Here is an 18,481-nt window from a genome sequence, read left to right on the forward strand (position 1 = left end):
CCCTTTCTTGAAAAACAAACAAACAAGCAAAAACTTCAATTGGCTAAGTGGTGGTAGCACATGCCTTTAATTCCAGCGCTTGGGAGGCCAAGACAGGCAGACCTCTGTGAATTCCAGGCCGGCCTGGTCTACAGAGAGAGTTCCAGGAGAGGTTATACAAAGAAATCCTGTTTAAAAAAAGAATCACAAAGAGGTCTGGAGAGGTGGTAAACTATTCAACACAAATGCATGAGGAGCTGAGTGAGTTTGTACTCCCAGCCCTGATGAGGCAGAGACGAGGATCCTCAGGGTTTGGCTCCATGGCATACCAGCTTAACCTACTTGGAAACCCTAAGTGCTAACAGAAGAACTTATCTCAAAACAACAGCGGCCAGCAAACAAACGCCTAGGAGAATTGTATCTGAAGAGGAACGCCACAGGCTTCCTTCTGCGAATGTGCACCCACATGCAGCGAGCCTCTGGTGGAGTTCTTCTAAACATAGACAGATACAGCCTAGCCTAGTTTTCTTAGTGTTGGTATCATACTGTGTCACTAGTAATTTATGCAGCCCTTCCTGTGATTGCACAAGTAGGGAGTTGGGTCCTGGGTACAGTGAGTGCACGGTGTTCCCATCCCAGTCTCCCTGCTTCTGTACTGATGTTGCTCTGTATAGTTAATTCCCGAAGCTATATATTTATCATTTTAAATACTCTTATTCCACCCTATGAGTTCTAAGAATACAGGCAGGAACCATCACCTAGCTTTATTCATTTTGGTTTTGGCGTGCGTGTGTGTGTGTGTGTGTGTGTGTGTGTGTGTGTGTGTATTGTGTATGCATGTGTATGCATATGCTATGGTGCACTTGTGGAGCTCAGAGGACATCTTCAGGTATCAGTTCTTGCCTTTTATTTTGTTTGAGACAAGCTCTCTTGTCCGTAAGTGCATATGCCAGCTAGCTTATGAGCTTTGAGGGTTCCTTCTGCCTTCCTCTCATTTCACCATAAGAGTGTTGGCATTGCAGATGTGAGCTACAGCACCAAGCTTTACTTGAACATTCAAATTTAGGTTTCTACACTTCAAAGCAAGTACTTTACCCATTGACTCAACTCCACAGCTCTCCAGGGTAGCTTTGATGGCTCCCCTTTACTTAGACAAGAAGCTGTTGCTGTGACAAGTCCGAGACCAGCTCGGACACCCAACTTGGTTCCCTTCAGAGCCGGAGCGAGGATTGAAAGAAAAGGGAGTCATGGTTAGTTAATGTTGCAACATGACTTCGCCCGACGTGAGGTCTAAGCCTCATGACCGAAGTGAAACCTTTGTTTATTAGTCTTCTTATATACCACTTTAATTACATGCAGAAAGATTACATCAGCTCTGAGACAGGGAACAAGCAAGTTAACAATCAAAGATCCTGTAAACATCCTTCTGGAGGCCAGGTGTGAGGATCAGGGACAAAAGAGGGTCTCAAAAGACAAAATGACTGCGGAGCCTACGTCTGATGAATCTGCCCTGTCCAGAGCTGCATGTCAAATGTAAATGTACCTTCCAGAGCCACGTCCTAAGCAGTTTGCTCTGAACTTCAGATGCAAATGTGCTTAATTCTAGCCCTTGAGGGGCGCAGCACAAAAGCCAGTTTCCTGCCTATGGTCAGCTTCAAGGTGTCCTGAAAAAGTAATATTTCTCCTCCTCCAGCTGACCAGAGGTGCCACAACGGTTCTCCACAGAGACATACTTGTCTAACTTTTCTGACCTTGATCCACCTGGGGACCCTTTTGAAGAAGGGTGCGTTTGTGTAGCTCCCTGCACTCTTGCCCTGTCTGTGAACTATATAGCGAGACCTTTTTATTCACACAGAAAGGAGCCTGTCAGGGGCCAGACTGGCCCTGAGTAGTTGGATGTCAAGTGTTAAGTGGCTATGTCAGAACTTTGGTCTCTCCTCTTCTGTTTTGTGATGATTTAGGCTGTAGGGAGATACTCTTCACATGGGTGGTCCAAATCCTTACCTTAGCATTTAAAGCTATTGGTTTCAGAGAGGGGAAGGGCCCCACTCCCCAGTTCTTTTCAATCCCTGTGGCGTATAGTGGTAGGATATGCTCCTTAATGCAGCTTGTACTTGGATTAGGTAGAACTGTTCATGTTGGGTTGTGCTCACTGTTGTAATAGGGTCTTGAGGACTACATTATGATGAGGAACCTCAGTGTTGACAGCCCACTTGAGTTACTGGGGTTGAGAAAGAACACCCCAACAACAACAGTTGCAGATAGGAAAAGGGCAAGTGCTTGCTGTAGTAGCCTCGGTGGGTATGAACCCCTGCACTTTCACAGGGCAAGGGTACATTTGGAGAAGTCTCTCACTCCCCCTTGCTTTCTGGGGCTTCCTGATTCCAGAGCCTGGACTTCAGTGTGGATGAGAAGGTGAACCTCTTGGAGCTGACCTGGGCCCTTGACAATGAACTCCTAACAGTTGATGGTGTCATTCAGCAAGCAGCCCTAGCCAGCTACCGCCAGGAACTGAGCTACCACCAGTAAGAGCCCAAAAGGGAATGGGATAAAGTTCTGCTGGCAGGGTCCACCTCCCAGAAACTTCAGGTCATACCTCCTGTGCCTCACCTCAGACTCCCCTGTGACTCCCAGTCTGCCTGTTTCCTGCTCTCCCACCCCTGTAAACAGAACCCAAATGAAGAGAACAGCGGAGGCCTGAGGGCCCATAGCTGTTCACTGTTGCTTTAAAGATTACCAGTGCATCCTTAAATGTGGGGACACGCTTAGAAATAAGTATGTCCAGGACCTCATTCAACCACTTTTATTATGTTTTAAGATTTGAACTTGACCTTCATCCCGCGGATTCAAGAGCTCACTGTTGTAGAGGCAGAAACCCTGTGGTTTGAGAGGGCCCAATAGCCAAGGAACCTCTGAGCTAAGGCTAACACAGAAAAAAAAGTCCTTTTGAGTAAACCTTCCTAATGGGCTGGCATCTGGTTTGTCTCACTTTTAAGACTGCCATTTGGCCTTGTTATATATGTGCACTGGTAAAATGGTCACAATTGTAGACTACTCCAGGAGGGTGTTGGGCAGTGAAGCCTGGGCAAGTCTGTTAGGCTGACAGCAGTGTTCCATCTGTCCTTCCCACGGCAGAGGGCAAGTGGAGCAGCTGGTCCAGGAGCGCGACAAGGTGAGGCAGGACCTGGAGAAAGCTGAGAAGAGGAACCTGGACTTTGTGAGAGAAATGGATGACTGCCACTCAGCCCTGGAACAACTCACGGAAAAGAAAATCAAGTAGGTTTTGGGCCCACAGCTGTAGCTCCTGGGCTGCCACGGCAGTGACTCACTCCCATTCTTGGAGACCAGCCAGGGGTCAGGGCTGCTACCTGCTGAAGTGATCTTGCTGTTTTACTGGAGCCAGTGAAGTTGGGATGACTCTGGGGACACATACTTTGAAAGGAAGTTTGTATCTAACAAGCAGTGTCCTGTTTTGTGTGGTGTTAGCACAGTGACCCCTGTGTGCCAGTGGTCGTGGAAAAAGATCTTAGCTCTGTCCATTAATTTACTGGGTTATGTCTTAACTGGAGTTAACTGTATTGCAAGATGGTGAGTGCTTTGGAAGGAACAGCACCAGGACTGACCCATAAGAGTCGGTGAGAGAAGGTGGCTCAGTGGGCCAAAATGAAAACCACAAAGTTACCTCTTGGGTTTATTAAACAGGCATAGGAAGAAACCCCTGGCATGAAGATTGGAGTTAAGGCATCAGAGGAGCATCTCCAGCTCTGCTGTGGGAGTCCTTGGCTTCCCGGCCATCCTTGGCTAGGTGGTCATCTACCTGATACTTTTACTCATCCAGATCTGTGTTCTGATGTAAACCAGAGAGTGCTGGTTGTCTCCCCATCTTCTCCATCTTGGGTTGGGCCCTCATCCAGGAGAGGCCAGTGGAAGACCAGATGCAGTTCTGCTACGGCTGAACTCTTTCTTTATTCAGTTCTTCCCCTGTGGGCTGGGTGGGGCCAGTTCTGAATCTCTGTGCTTCTCACTGAGTGGCAGCTCCTGTCTCAGTGTAGACCGCCCTACCTGAGAGGAGGAAAGGAAGGCAGCTGAGGAGTCTGTGCCATGCTTCTTCACAGCAGTCCTGACAGTGTGGGAGTGTGGAGTTAAATGTCTCCCTCAGTGTTACTCGAGACAGTAAAGGAGCCTTCCACACAGGCTTGATGGGAGTTCAGGGGATTTCACAGGGATTTTCATCCTTCTTTATTTACTTTTGTAGCTGTGGTGCCTGAGTTCACCCACCTGGCAAGGGTACTATTAGGCCATCATGACCACAGGGACAAGGGATGGGCAGAGTAAGGTCGGATTGGAGCCTAGACGACACCTTCTGTAATTGAGGGCAGCTGGTGTCAGTCACCACAGGTTCTTCAGGGTAATCCCCCTGTATCTGGAGCTCAGCAGGCAGCCCCTACCTCCTATCCGTTCTTCCTTCACCACGGCTGTTCTGCCACTGTTGCCGGGCATCCCAAAGGCAGAGGTTAGGAAAGAGATGATGGAGTTTCAAGCTGATGTCATTGTCATTCTGTCTGTGTCATTGCTGCCTCTCCGAAGCCCCGGCGTTCGTCCCACTTTCAGCCAGAGTCAGACAAGCTCATCAGTCGCTCACCGTCACTCGTGGATGTATGGAGTTAAAGCCCGAGTCTTCTCTGTCCAGGTCTTACCCCATTCCTCTCCCTTCTTCCCAGGTCTCACGCGTACTGAGCAAGTGCTGTACTACAGAGCTATAGCTCTAGCCCTTTCTATTTCGTCTTAAGACAGTCTTACTGAGCTCCCTGAGCTGACTGCCCACTTGGAATCTTCCTGCCTCAGTCTCCTGAGTAGCTGTGGTTATAAATAGTAGCACGGACCACTGTGCCTGGCCAGTCTTACACGATTTCAAAGATAGCTTATTTATTTGGGGAGTGTAAGAACCTTAGGTTGAAGAAGCACCAAGGGGTGCAAAGCCTGCTCACTTTACTAGGTCAGGTGTATTTTAGGCCTTTCAGAGTCAGCCATGGCCTTTGGTGAACTGTGAGGAGCCCCTACTTCTCAGTGACCACTGGAGTTCCTATAGATGTGTACAGAAGGCCGTCTCTCTGCCTCCCTTCCTGCATCCGATGCTGCCCCACACTGTTCGTCTCTGGTATGACAGGGCTCATGTTTGTATCCACATGTGCCCCTCTCAGCTCTGGGGAACGGTAGACGCTGCAGGCTCATGTGTGTAAGGTGACCTATAGTTGAGGTGTGAGCCTTGACTGCAGTGCTTGAGGTAAGCATGTAAGTGCCTATGGGCGCTCAGCTGTGAGTGTGAGTGAGCGTGGCTGCGTGCTTACTTCTCCAGTATCTTGATAGGACGGTGCTATCTACTCCAAGTGTTTCCAGTCAGCCTGAGCTGGGGCCTCATTATAGAAAGGTATATATAGGGCTGAAACCACATATGGGAGACCCACAAAGTGGTGGAATCAGGGCACTTGATTTGTTGGTCTAGGTCACCTCCCCTTGGCATAAACCACTTGGGCTTATCACAGAGGGCGTTTCTGTAAGAAATGACTTTCTGTTCTCGTGAGCAGTTGGTGACTGTTGGCTTCCCAGCTTCTGAACTCCTCCCCCGTGCTCTGGCCCAGGCTGACTCATTCCCATGTTTGCTCCTCTAAGACCCTCTCCTCTGCCTTCACAGAACTGCTTATGAAGTCCCTGTGTTTTCTGAGTGAAGCTGTTGTTGAAAAGAGTGTAGAAAGGACTTTGGGGATGGTTCAAAGCTAGTGTGCCCACTTACGGCAGGTGACTAAGACAGGTCTGAGCAATGCAGTGACTGGATGTGGGTGTGACACACGTGCCTGCAGGTGTGCCTTAGTAATAATAGTAATAATAATATAAATAATAATAATAGTGAGAAACACTTGATGTTGACTTCTGGCTTCCACGTGCCCATGTGCATGCACATAGTTACATCCATGTGCTGCATGTACACACGCACACAAGCGTTCACACACACTTACTTTTCTGATGACTGCAGAGATTTGATTATAAGTATGCAATTTTACCCACTTTATTTTGGTTGTGCATTCCTAAGGTTTTTAAGTGGGGTGAAAGAGCTAAATAGGATAAAACATATTGTAGAAATACCTTTTTTTTTTCCCTCCAGAGCTGAGGACTGAACCTAGAGCCTTAATGTTTGCTAGGCAAGAGTTTTACCACGGAGATAAATCTCTAACCCTTAAAATATCTTTAAAAAACAAAAGTTCCCCAAGTTTTTTCTAAGTATAAATGAGATTTGTTATATCTTTCCCCCAAATCACAGCTTCCCTTCCTCCATCTTGTTCCCTTTAGGGTATTGTTTCTGGAAAACTCTCAGCTGAGATAAAAGTCCAGCTGACACAGCCTGAACCTGCACCTCCTCTCTGGTTTAGTCACTGACCCTACTGCAGTCTAGAGAGACTTAAAGGCTGTGCAGCTGCCACTAGAGTAACCGACAAAAGCTTGCTCTGCTTTCCCACTGGGCAGCGCTTGCAGAAGATGAGAGTAGACTCGGAGGAGTTCCTGTGCCTCCCCTGATCACAGGAACTCACTGTCCACGGGTTTTGTGCAGTCTGGCTCCTAGAAAGGGAGGCTGACTTTGATTATCTGGCATTAGAGGCCTGCCACAGGGCTTCTGTAGGCTAGGGCTGCCTGGCACGATGTGGTACAATGTGGGTGTGATAGGTGGGTAGACATAAGACATCTAGGGCACCTATGCAGAGATTTCTACCCACTTCCTCACCCCAGGGTTCCAAGTACAGCTTGAGTATTTACCACCACCACCCCAACCCCCTTGTCTGGGGGCAGTTCCACCAACCCATGAAGGAAGAATATGCAATGTCTCTATCTCTGGCATAGGCAGTTCATCTGCCGAGCAGATTGACAGGGTCCAGCAGAGAGAGCATCCCAAAGACACTTCCCAGTGGGGCTTTGCATTGTGCTCTGTTGTAGGCATCTAGAGCAAGAGTACAGGGGAAGGCTGAGCCTCCTGCGGTCTGAGGTAGAGATGGAGCGGGAGCTATTCTGGGAGCAAGCCCGCAGGCAGAGAGCTGTGCTGGAGCAGGATGTGGGCCGCCTCCAGGCTGAGGAGACCAGTCTCCGAGAGAAACTGACATTGGCTCTAAAGGTAAGTGGGATGCGTCCCTGCTGTAAGCTGGGAGGGTACGTATTGGCAGAACAAGGTGATGTCATGCTCCCACTCAAAGTAGGAAGTCTTGGCTTTGCTCCATCCTCCTCTCTTCTGAGTCATATGATCTCAAAATCAAAGTGAATCAGCTACCACAGCCAGCACGGCTGCATCTCTAGGGTCTAGAACATCTCTAGACACTGCCTGCTGTGACCTGGATTCATAGCCACAACTTTTAAGGTTTTGGTGAATGTCCCTGCCTTGTGTCTACACTGCTTTTGGCTCCCCAAAGCCATCTTAGCTGTGTGGACAGCCAAGCTTCAGAAGCACTTACCCGGGTGCCTTCTTTCGTACTGCTCCCAGATTTTTTTTTTGCCTAATGACTAAAGACCTCTGTGGCCTTTTCCCCAACCACCCTGGTTCCTGCACCCCCCCCCCCATTGTAGGAAGAGTATCGGGACACAACTCACATCGCCTACTAATGTGATGGCACGCTCTTGACTCTTCTCAGTACAGCCCTTGTCTTCCAGCCCCCACCATCAGAGTGCTGGACCTCTGAGCCACTTTGATACAACTCCAAACCCATCCGTTTAAAAGCAGCTTAAACATGATGCTTTACCAGCCCTTTCTTCCTTCACCCATGAACGTTCTGAACGTGAGAATGGGAGCAAGAGAAGACAGTGGGGAAACAATCACCTTGGAGGTGTTGGGTTTGTCATAAGAGACTGGGTTCTAACAGCAAACCCTGCCTGCTTGGTGCAGAGGCAGCAGACAGCCACGTGCCTCCCTTTCTTGGGGCTTTTCCTGAAAAAAGCTGCTGGGAACAAGCCTCCAACATACAGAGGAGTGACGTGGAAGCTTGTCAGTATCTTTCTCTGTGTCCTGAACCCAGCCCAGACCCACCTATCTCCTAGGAGAACAGTCGATTGCAGAAGGAGATCATAGAAGTGGTAGAAAAGCTTTCGGATTCAGAGAAGCTGGTCCTACGCCTGCAGAGTGACCTCCAGTTTGTGCTGAAGGACAAGGCAAGTCTTTTCTATTCAAAGCAGTGGTCAGTGGGGTCATAGTCAGGGCATCATGGCCTGTTTTCTCAGGAAACCTGATGTGCCGGTATGCACACGTTTCTCTCTTTCAGCTGGAGCCTCAGAGCATGGAGCTCCTGGCCCAGGAAGAGCAGTTCACAGCCATCCTGAATGACTATGAGCTAAAGTGCAGGGTGCGTGTCTTTCCCCTCTCCCCCTCTTCTTGAGCATCCCTGAGTCCTGTTTCTACAGCCTGTCCCTACAGCCTGCCCTGCAGTGACAGGAAGGGTGGACCTGCTACACAGGACCAGCACTATGGATTCACAGAAACTTCCTGCCTCAAGACCCCAGTGGCCACGTAGGCCTCATCTCTTTCCCATCTTCTCCTTGGTCGTCAAGTGCAAGGTGGCTCATAAGTGATTGCAAGAGCTTTTTTTCCAGCAAGAACTTCTCATTGCAGTCTGTGGTCAGCCATGCGTGGGCATCGCTTGGTTGTGCTGCAGATTCCAGTGGCTAGTCAGCTCCCAAGACAGAAAGTGTTCCCTGGCTGTACTTCCAAATGCATCTTCTTAAAGAAATTTCAGTGTAGGAAGACCAGAAAGGAAAATCGGAGTTGAAATGACCCATTTCTAATAAGAAAAAGACCTTTGAACTATTAAATGATCCGTCACAAATCCTTACTAGTCAGCTCTTGGTTAGCCTTAATTTACCAAAAGTTAATTGGTGTAAAACTTACCAGAGGCATTATTTAAAAAAGAGAGGCATATGTGTGGTTAAATTTAGACACTAGAAACTCTTGCCCTTGAAGATGTACAATAGTGTGCTGTCTCAGCAAATGCAGTAGCTGATGCAGGAGGATTGTTTGCACCAAGGAGCTAAAGATCAACCTTAAAGCAAGCAAATACCTATAATCCCTGAACTTGGGAGGTAGAGGCCCAAGGATTAGGAGTTTAGGGTCATTCATCTTGACTATATAGCCAGTTGGAAGCCAACCCAGGCTGCCTGAGATCTTATTTCCAAAACAATCCCCCCATCTAAAACCTACCACAAAACAAACACAAGGCAGTCTGAAAAAAAAATGTTGTAAGGCTTGTCTCAAAAACAAACAAGCAACAACCAAACCATGAGAGCCCACAGGCCCACTTACTCCTTTATGTCACAGGTACTAGGGAGACTAAAACAGTAGTTGCTGTTTATGTCATGGCTGTTAATTTAGTAGGAAACGTCTTGGAATAACACTGCTGATTCTAGATTCACCTTCAGAGGCGACATTGCCAAGTGACCAAGGATAAGTAATATGGGGGCTCAGCTAATGGGCACTAAAAATTTTACATGAGGTTGTAGCTCATTAGTAGACCCCCATACATAGCATGCATAAGTTCTGGGTCTGGTCTTCAAAGCCAAAATAACACACACCTACTCAATGATAAATCCCACTGACAGAAAAATGTCAGGATGTCAGTAGTATGAGTCTTCAGCCATTAATAAAGAATAGGGATAAAGCAGACAGTTGATTTTAGTTGCATCTAATAATTTACAGCTATACTGACTGTAAGGCCTTGCTTTGAGTCAGCACATGCTGAAAATCTGTAGCTATTTCTGGGGATACCAGTAGAATAAAATTGATATGATACCAAGAGTTATAAAAGAATCTTACATGACATGAAAATTGGTCCTACCTTAAAGAAGGCTGTAAAGAATCAGTCAGAAAACACACTCAGAAATGGAACTGTTAGTGTTTGTGTGTGTCCTTGGCTTCCTTCCTTGTGATTCGTCCTAGGCTTCACCAAGTACCTTACATGTTGGGTAGATGGATATCCTCGTAAGACAGGTGGCCTTGCTTTTAAGGAGCAATCTCAGAACTGGGAATATGAGCCAGGCAGGGCTGATTGTTCTCATACTTCTCAAGATTTTTGCAGGACTCCAAACTTCCCAGAAAAGCATGCCACAAGTTTCTTTTCTTGTCCTTTTATAAGCAAGTGGCTGAGCCTACTCATCCAGACACATGTCATTAAAGCGCAAAGGTAATGAGTGTCACAGGTGCAGACTCTACACCCTCATCAGAGGTGTCTCTCCCAGTCCAGCCCCTATTGCCCGGCAGACTGTACCCCATCAGGCTTCTGCTTCCCATATCATACCTTTTCTCTCTGCCGAGTGCAGCCCTGCTCTGTAGCGTTTAATCTGAAACAAAGGCCTAAGAGCCATAGCTATCCAACTCCATGCCAGTGCCTCAGCAGCTGTGAGAAGAGACAAACACACAGCCCCAGAGATGTCCCGAGAGTTGACCCCCAAGGCATGTGGCATGCTACTACTCGTGACAAGCAGCACCTGCTGAAGATCTTCCTCATAGCCTCAACATTCCTTTTTTCCATGAGCCCCTTTCATGTATCCAGTGGCATAAGCATGAGAGTGTAGAGAAATGGTTTCCCTCGTTCTGCCAGGACCTTTAGGTAGTTAGTCTTCAGTGCAGCTTTAATGTTACATGCTGGAAGCCCAGAATCCACACCTGCCTATGTGTCTAGCCTGTAGCGCATGCTTACTACAGATGGGACTGGTCTTGGGTTGGGCCTCTCAAGGCTGAGTGGCTGCAACCACCGGAGGATGTATCTGGATCTGCCTGCACAGGACCTACAGGACCGCAATGATGAGTTGCAGGCAGAGCTAGAAGGCCTGCGGGTGCGGCTGCCTAGGAGTCGCCAGAGCCCCTCAGAGACCCCACGTACCCATAGAAGGCAGACCCCTGGACGTGGCCCAGCAGGTAGGAGCTCAGTCTGGAGGGTAAGTTGAGAGTGGGGCTTTAGGACATGACCACAAGGCTGGACATGTGACACCTCAGAGGAAAAGATGAAGAGAGGAGGGTGGAAAAATTTGTTTGTAGAAATCACAAAGGTTACTTCCCCGACCCAAAAGGAGACAATTTGCCCAAGGGGCATGTTTTCATGTTGGATCCTATGAGGTCACAGGCAACTTGGTGACAGTGCTGGACATAGAAGGTCACTAGCATGGAAGGTCATATAGCAAGGTGGGCATGGGATATTCCCAGTTGAGGTAATCCTGGCTGCTGGATTCAGTAATAGAAACTACACTGCAGGCTCTTCTGCTCTTGGACAATGGAGTCAAGATGTGGGCCCATGTTTAAGTGTTCTTGGTCTGTTTTAGAGACCAAGGTTGGGGGAGGATATTTCAGACATAAAAGGACACTTAGCTGACTTCCGCCTTCCTACTGCTTGTTCCAGGAAGTCACGAATGCAGTCTCTCAGCTCTGCTTTCTTCTCAGTAGCATGTGACACTCATGGCCTCATTACTCTGCAGCCCTCCCTCCCGTCACATTGTGCCTACCTACGCCTTCCCAGCCTTGTTCTCCAACCTCTGAGAGCACTTGAGTCTCCATGTACCCTACAGCTATTTATGTTGGAAACACACACACACACACACACACACACACACACACACAGAGAGAGAGAGAGAGAGAGAGAGAGAGAGAGAGAGACAAGGAGGGAGGGAGGGAGGGAGGGAGGGAGGGAGGGAGGGAGGCAGGCAGACAGACACTCATGGGCTCTTCAAGAGGAACTTAGTAGAAACTTTACCTCTGTGGGGCCTGGACAGCTGCCAGAATCGCCAGGGAGTCTCAGGAAGAAATAGAGTGGCCTTGGCATACTTCTATGGGAGGGGGGGAGGGGAAGAAGCTGTGGGATGCAGTCCCCAGAGTGTGCAGTTTAGCCCAGAGCCCAGCCTAGCCAGAAGGTAGAGTATGATGGTTGCTCCCCTGGTGTCTAAGGAGCCTGAGTTGCACAGAGCATATGACGCTGGTCAGGAGTGCAGGGATAGACTATTGTTGAGCTGTTCACATTTTCCTCTGCCTTCACACTACCAGGATTTCCATGGCTGGCCTTAGGTGACTAGACTGTGTATGTCAGTATGTGCTGTAAAAAACAAATCACATAGAATCACCAAAAAAAAAAAAAAAAAAAAAAAAACAAACACACACACACACACACACACACACACACACACACACAAGAGAAAGACTGAGTAAGTGAGCCCATGCATACATTTGGACATGTTCAAAAGTATAGCGGCTTGAGCTTGAAGCTCTGCAAAGAAGGGAGCTCACAGAGCTGCCGTCATTCTGTCTTGTCTTCACATTTCCTCTGTGTTCTAGCATCATGTGGAGCCAGATTCTCAATGTAGTGAATATATCATCTGGTGAGGATCTTTCAGAGAGTTAAGGGGCCTAATGAATCTGGTGGGAACCCTGGTTCTCACTTAGTAACCAACTAGTGATATAGTAAAGACTTGAATCTTGCTGGAGAGTGGTTTAGATCTTAAGAGCATTTGTTGCTCTTGCAGAGGACCTGGGCTCAGTCCTAGCAGACACATAGTAGCCCACAAACATCTGTAACTTCAGTTCCAGACCATCTGACATTGATTTCTGACCTCCAAAGCATTGTATATAAATAGTGCACAGACATACATGCAAAATACACATACTCATAAAACGTAGGTAAATCAATATTTTTACTAAAGATTTGAACCTCTGAATTCTTAGTAGTCTCAACTTGCAAGACAGTTTGACCCTCCCTGCTGTCCAGAGTCCTTAGCCACGGTGCATGTTCTCTATACAGTGCAGATGGAGGGCAGAATGCTCATCCTGCCAGACATGCACTAACACATGTAACAGGTGAAAAGCTGCTTTGTCTCTTGGTGAGGAGAGGCTAGAAACCACCTAGGGAACGGCCGAAAGGGTCAAGGCACTGGAGGCATCCTTAGCGTACTGTCACACAGTGTCTTCTTCTTTGCAGACAATCTGTGTGTGGGTGAGTCTACTCCAGTGAGTTTGGAGACAGAGATAATGGTGGAGCAGATGAAAGAACATTACCAAGAGCTCAGGATGCAGCTGGAGTCCAAGGTCAGAAGATTTGGGATCTCAGGCTGCAAAGCCATGTGTTCAGCTTCTCAGAATGCTAAGCAGGGCAGGCCATTCTGTTCTACTGTTGAGTCCTTCTGCTCCCTGGTAGATTTTACACGGAAAGCTTTTAACATGGCCTTGCCTATATATCTGGATTATGTCTTTTCCCCTAGGGCTTCCAGGATGTGGAATGCTGTCCCACCGGTTTTGTAATTGCGCCTTAGTTGTCACACTTCCTGGTATCATGGCACTTGCCAGGTGTCTGGCCAATCTTGGTCCCAAAGCTCTTGAGTGCAGCTGATGAACCCACCTGAGGGTTGCTGAGGGTGGCGTAGGCATACTGCACCTTGGTGCAGTCACACCTTGCTGACATCACTGCCCTGCCATCCTCTTTTCTAGATCCTGGGGCCTGGTCAGGTCTGAGCCATTGGCTCTTTGAGCATGCTGCCCAGTATCCTCCTGTTCATGTGGCTTGCCAAGCTGCTGCTGAGACTTCCTAATTTCTTTGTTTAGGTAAATTACTATGAGAAGGAGATTGAGGTCATGAAAAGAAACTATGAGAAGGATAAAAAGGAGATGGAACAAGCATTCCAGCTGGAGGTCAGCGTGTTGGAGGGCCAGAAGGCAGATCTGGAGATGCTATACGCCAAGTCACAGGAGGTCATCCTAGGCCTGAAGGAGCAGCTGCAGGATGCAGCAGGAAGCCCGGAGCCTGCGCCTGCTGGTCTGGCCCACTGCTGTGCACAGGCACTGTGCACTCTGGCCCAGCGGCTAGAAGTGGAGATGCACCTGCGACACCAGGACCAGCTCCTGCAGATAAGGTTTGGGACGGGTTTTTGTTTAGGGCTGCTCACAGAAGACTAAAACTTGACCAGAGGCTAATGTAAACTGCTCAGGATCAAGTGCCTAGGAACAGGCAAGTTTTCTTATGAGGGCCCAGACAACATGTTGCTATATAAAGATTTCACTTTCAATCCACCTTGGGCTGTGGAGTAGTTTGCTGTGCTGTTTGAACCCTGGTTTTTGTTTTGTTTTTTTGTTTTTTTTTTTTTCTACTGTCTGGTTGCAAGATAGTGTTTTCCCCATCACTAAGTATTGAGGGTTTTAGAGAGCAGGCGTATATTAGTTGGGGTTCTCTAAAGGAACAGAAATGATAGAAGGAAATAAATACTTACAATACAGACATATTAAAAGAATTCTTAAAATGGGCTACTCCAACAATGGCTTTCTCTCCATGGAAAGGGAAGATTCCGGTAGTTCAGTCCATGAGGTTGGATGTCTCAGATGCTCTGTGGTGGAATCCTGAAGAAGCAGGTTCTGATACAAGTGAGGGAATGCCTCAGCAACAGGCTGGATGACTTTGCCAGTGATTGTGAGGTCAAGCAGGCAAAAAGCCAAAGCTTCTTTCTTCTGTGTCCCTTATGTAGACTGCCACCAAAGGGCGCAGTCCAGATTTCGGGTAGGCCTCACCTCAAACGATCTAGTCAAGAAAATCTCTCCTAGATTTACCTGGTTGCTTAAGTTTTAGTTAATTCCAAATATAGCAAAGTTGACAACTAACATTAGCCATCACAGCAATAGAGGAAGAAAAACCCAGAGGACCCTCTAAATAGAAAGACACCTAATTTAGGTTAGTGAGAAAAGTCTTAGTTAAAATATTGTCCCAAGGAGAAAAAGGGCCATTTGGAAAACCTGAATGTGGTGGGTTTTATTGTGTCTGTTAACTGAGAAATGTCACCTGCCTTTTGGGAACACAGGCAATGTATGTTGTCACCCTCAAAAGAAAGGAAGGAAGGAAAAAAGATAACTCCTGGCCTGGCCACCCTCATACCAGGAACCAGAGCCTCCCTCCCCCTGGCTAGACTGAGCAGATGGTTCAGTTGGGTGTCATCTAGGGGCTGGAGATGGGTCCAGATGTTGACAGTGAGTGACACAGCTCTGACATATTGACAGTAGCAGCCCCAAGTGACTGTCATGGGGGAGTCAGCTCCTACTGAAGTACATTGTCTTTGGTGGGAGGAAATTGGGAGTAGCCAAAAATCCCTGGGATATGAAAGGGAGAGAATCAGAGCTCCCTCTCCCTCTCCTCAGGGTGTGACAACAGCAGAGACACTCGGGCTCCTGGAGCCCTGAGGGAACTGACTGTTGCAGTCTGAAGAGCAGAAAAGCAGCCATCTTTAAGTCCCATGTACTCTCTGAACTTTAAGCTGTTTCTTCTTCAACATGAGGATTATGTTAAGGGACTGAAACAGAGTCCCTAGACCCTGTGTGGAGCCTGCAGACAGCATGGGAGCCCTCTTGCTTGTAGCATCTAGAGTATGCCAGGCTCCTCCTTCGTGGGGATCTGCTCAGCTGGGCACCTGGTATGTTCTTAGAGGTGGAGTCACACCTAGTCCACGTGCTTATGTCCCCTGCTGTGGCCAGAGTGCACCCCATGCCTCACCAGGCTGTGTGTCTGTGTAGCCCTCCCCTCAGTCCCACATTTCCTCCAGTCTCCCCAGGTTGATGAGGCCCCAGGCCAAACTGCTTACAGGATTTTCAAGAAATTTTTGAGTATGGGTAATTTTACCTGTCTAACACCTGGAACCAGCACTGCCCAGTTGCACTCAGTACAAGGCCTCCAGCCACACTTGACTGAAGACTCCCAGTATGGCCAAGAACAAGAACGTTAGTTCTACCTAATAGTAACCTCCGTTATCTTTAAGCTGTCAACACAGTGAGCAATTCTGTGTTGCCTTGTGTGTGTAGTGCTAAGGACTCCAGCAAAAGAACAGGGCCTCCTGACACAAAACAGACTACAGAAAAAAGTCTCTGGGTTAGTTACATACTTAGGGCAGAAATAATTCAGGTGGCCTTTTCTTCCATGAATAGAAGAGCGAGCGTGGGATTCAGGTAGCAGAACCCAAAGTGTACAACTGTGTTTCTACAGGAGAGAGGCTGAAGAAGAGCTGAATCAGAAGCTGTCCTGGCTGGAGGCTCAGCACGCCGCCTGCTGTGAGAGTCTGTCTCTGCAGCATCAGTGTGAGAAGGACCAGCTGCTGCAGACACATCTGCAGCGAGTCAAGGACCTGGCTGCACAGCTTGACCTGGAGAAGGGACGACGGGAGGAGAGGGAACAGGAGGTCCTGGCACACTGTCGGAGGCAGCAGTTGAAGCTGCAGGCTGTGATGAGTGAAGAACAGGCTCGGATCTGCAGGTCTTTCGCCCTGGAGAAGGAGAAGCTAGAACAAACCTACAGGGAGCAGGTGGAGGGACTTGTCCAGGAGGCAGATGTGCTGCGTGCTCTCCTGAAGAACGGAACCACCGTGGTGAGTGACCAGCAGGAGAGGACACCCAGCTCCATGTCCCTTGGTCCAGACGGCAGGCAGCAGCCACCAACCTGGCAAGCTCTCAGCCCTGATGCAAGGACAGGAGCACCAGCAGGTTGGCCTGACCTAGGGAGAGCTGATGGCAGGGATCTTCCTGGCCAGCTCTGTAACAAAGATGCCATACCAAGCCTAACCCCTACCCTACTGTGCAGAAGGTCCTCAGAGAGCCTGGGTGTCAGAGATAACCATCAAGGTCCACTCAGTGCTGAGGAGGGAGCTGTCCCAAAGGAGCCAGAACCTTCTGCCAGGACCCTAACAGGCCAGGGCCAGAAGCTGCTCTTGCCTATGCAGCCTCAGATGTTGGAGCCACGGTTGGACCCAAATGCTCTTGACAGGAAGCCAGCCTCTGTTGGGCTTCAGGGACAGGCTTCAGAGGGGCCTACTGGGGACGATGAAGTTGTCCAAGAGACTTGGCTCCAGTTGAGGGGAGAAGCTACAAAGATGAGACCCTCATTGCTCTGCTCTGAGCTCCCAAACCCACAAGAGGCCAAAGTGACGTCAGTGATGTCAGAGAGTGAGATGAATGATGTGAAGACCAAACTTTTGCAGCTGGAAGATGTCGTCCGGGCTCTTGAAAAAGCAGATTCCAGAGAGAGTTACAGGTTTGTCACTGTTCACTCAGGCTTGTCACTAGTGACCTCTTCACAGTCCGTCCCCCACCCCCAAATTTAATTCCCATTACTTGTGCAGGAATCTCCTGCCTTCTAGCTCCCCTGATCCCTGGGTGTTAGCGAGCAATCCAAGACAAGGGTAGATCCTTCTGAGGCAACCTAGCTGGCTCTGATGTCCCTGTCTCTCATTTCATGGAGCCTGTTTTGTAGAGATCTCACAGGAGTTGTGGGTCATCTCTGAACCCTCTTCCCTTTGAGTTTAAGAGAATCAGGAGTTTGGGGCTGCAGTATGCCTCTGTGTCAGGCTCTGTGATCAAAGTGTATCAATGGGTTGTTATACTGGTTAGTGGGCAGCAACCAGTGAAACTCTGGGCTGGCCTGAGCACTGTCAGGGCCTTTGGAGATCCATTGCCACTAGGCTGGAGATACTGCTGTAACTGTGTTTTTGGAATACCCTTCTTGGGAAGGAGGCTATTTTGGTCTGTTGGTCACAGATGCTAAGATCTTGGGAGGGCTTGCCCAAGTTACGGGCCATGAATTCCAAAGCTTTCCCCTTACCCCTCTGGCAGCGGGGGAGAGGTTTGCAGGCACATGATGGTGGACCATATACACCATGCTTTACTCCTGCCAGCCCTCATTCAGCACACTGATCCTGCAGAGACTGCCAGGAGGCCTGGGCTGGTAATACACCGTAGGCACACAGTGTGTCCCAGGATTGTGGGTGGTCACATATGAATAATAAGACCATTTCCACTAAAAGGTCCATTGCTGTTCACTGGGGGATAGCATGCAGTTGCTTACTGCTGGGGGAAAATGTAGGGTTTGGTTGCATGAGGCCCTGTGTTCTATTCCCAGCACTAAAAAGAAAAAATAAAGTGGAATTTCAGACATACAAACATCACTTTATAAACAGATTAAGAAAGCAAGACATGGTTTCCTTTCATCAGGAACTGCCATCTTCATGCAGTTCACCAAAATGAAAACTCAGTGTGTGTGTGTGGGGGGGGGGGAAACGGGACAATATATGTTCTTTAGGCCTTAAGAGAGCACTGAGTTATTTCCTTGGCCACACTTACAGGCATCTGTGAGAAGTGCAATAGTGTAGACATCAAAGGTGCTGTTCAAAAGGCAGTTCCCGTAAGTGCTAGCACGGCTGAGCAGGAAGAGTCTGCAGATCTGCAGTGTCACCCAGTGTGCTGTTGGCACTGCTCTTAGTCACCCCATATGAACTGAATGCCACAGGGAAGGGAACCTGGTCCAGCTGCAGTGCCAGCCTGCTCCATCTGAGAAGCTTGCCTGAGCTCCTGGAGCCCAGCCCCTGTGAGTTCATGATCAGGGACAGGGAACGACATGAGAGTGACCTTACACATGTTGTCCATCAGCCCCTTCACCCTCATTCAGCACACTGCTCATATACAGACAGGCAGTAGGTC

At 48.6% G+C, this 18,481-nt stretch overlaps 1 protein-coding gene across 1 annotated transcript in view; it reads left to right on the plus strand.

Annotated features, from left to right (window-relative positions):
• Positions 1 to 18,481, plus strand: part of NINL (ninein like) — a gene marked incomplete at its 5' end in the record, with an annotated part of 44,888 nt that overhangs the window by 14,667 nt on the left and 11,740 nt on the right. Inside the window, 9 exons of the mRNA XM_080924813.1 lie at positions 2,368 to 2,504; positions 3,115 to 3,255; positions 6,964 to 7,138; positions 8,053 to 8,163; positions 8,274 to 8,354; positions 10,786 to 10,918; positions 12,963 to 13,069; positions 13,583 to 13,890; positions 15,999 to 17,039. Coding sequence (XP_080780939.1) covers positions 2,368 to 2,504; positions 3,115 to 3,255; positions 6,964 to 7,138; positions 8,053 to 8,163; positions 8,274 to 8,354; positions 10,786 to 10,918; positions 12,963 to 13,069; positions 13,583 to 13,890; positions 15,999 to 17,039 — 2,234 coding nt within the window. The remainder of the gene's footprint in view (positions 1 to 2,367; positions 2,505 to 3,114; positions 3,256 to 6,963; positions 7,139 to 8,052; positions 8,164 to 8,273; positions 8,355 to 10,785; positions 10,919 to 12,962; positions 13,070 to 13,582; positions 13,891 to 15,998; positions 17,040 to 18,481) is intronic.

The sequence above is a fragment of the Micromys minutus genome, assembly GCF_963924665.1.
Source record: "Micromys minutus genome assembly, chromosome: 11".
Taxonomy (NCBI): Eukaryota; Metazoa; Chordata; class Mammalia; order Rodentia; family Muridae; genus Micromys; species Micromys minutus.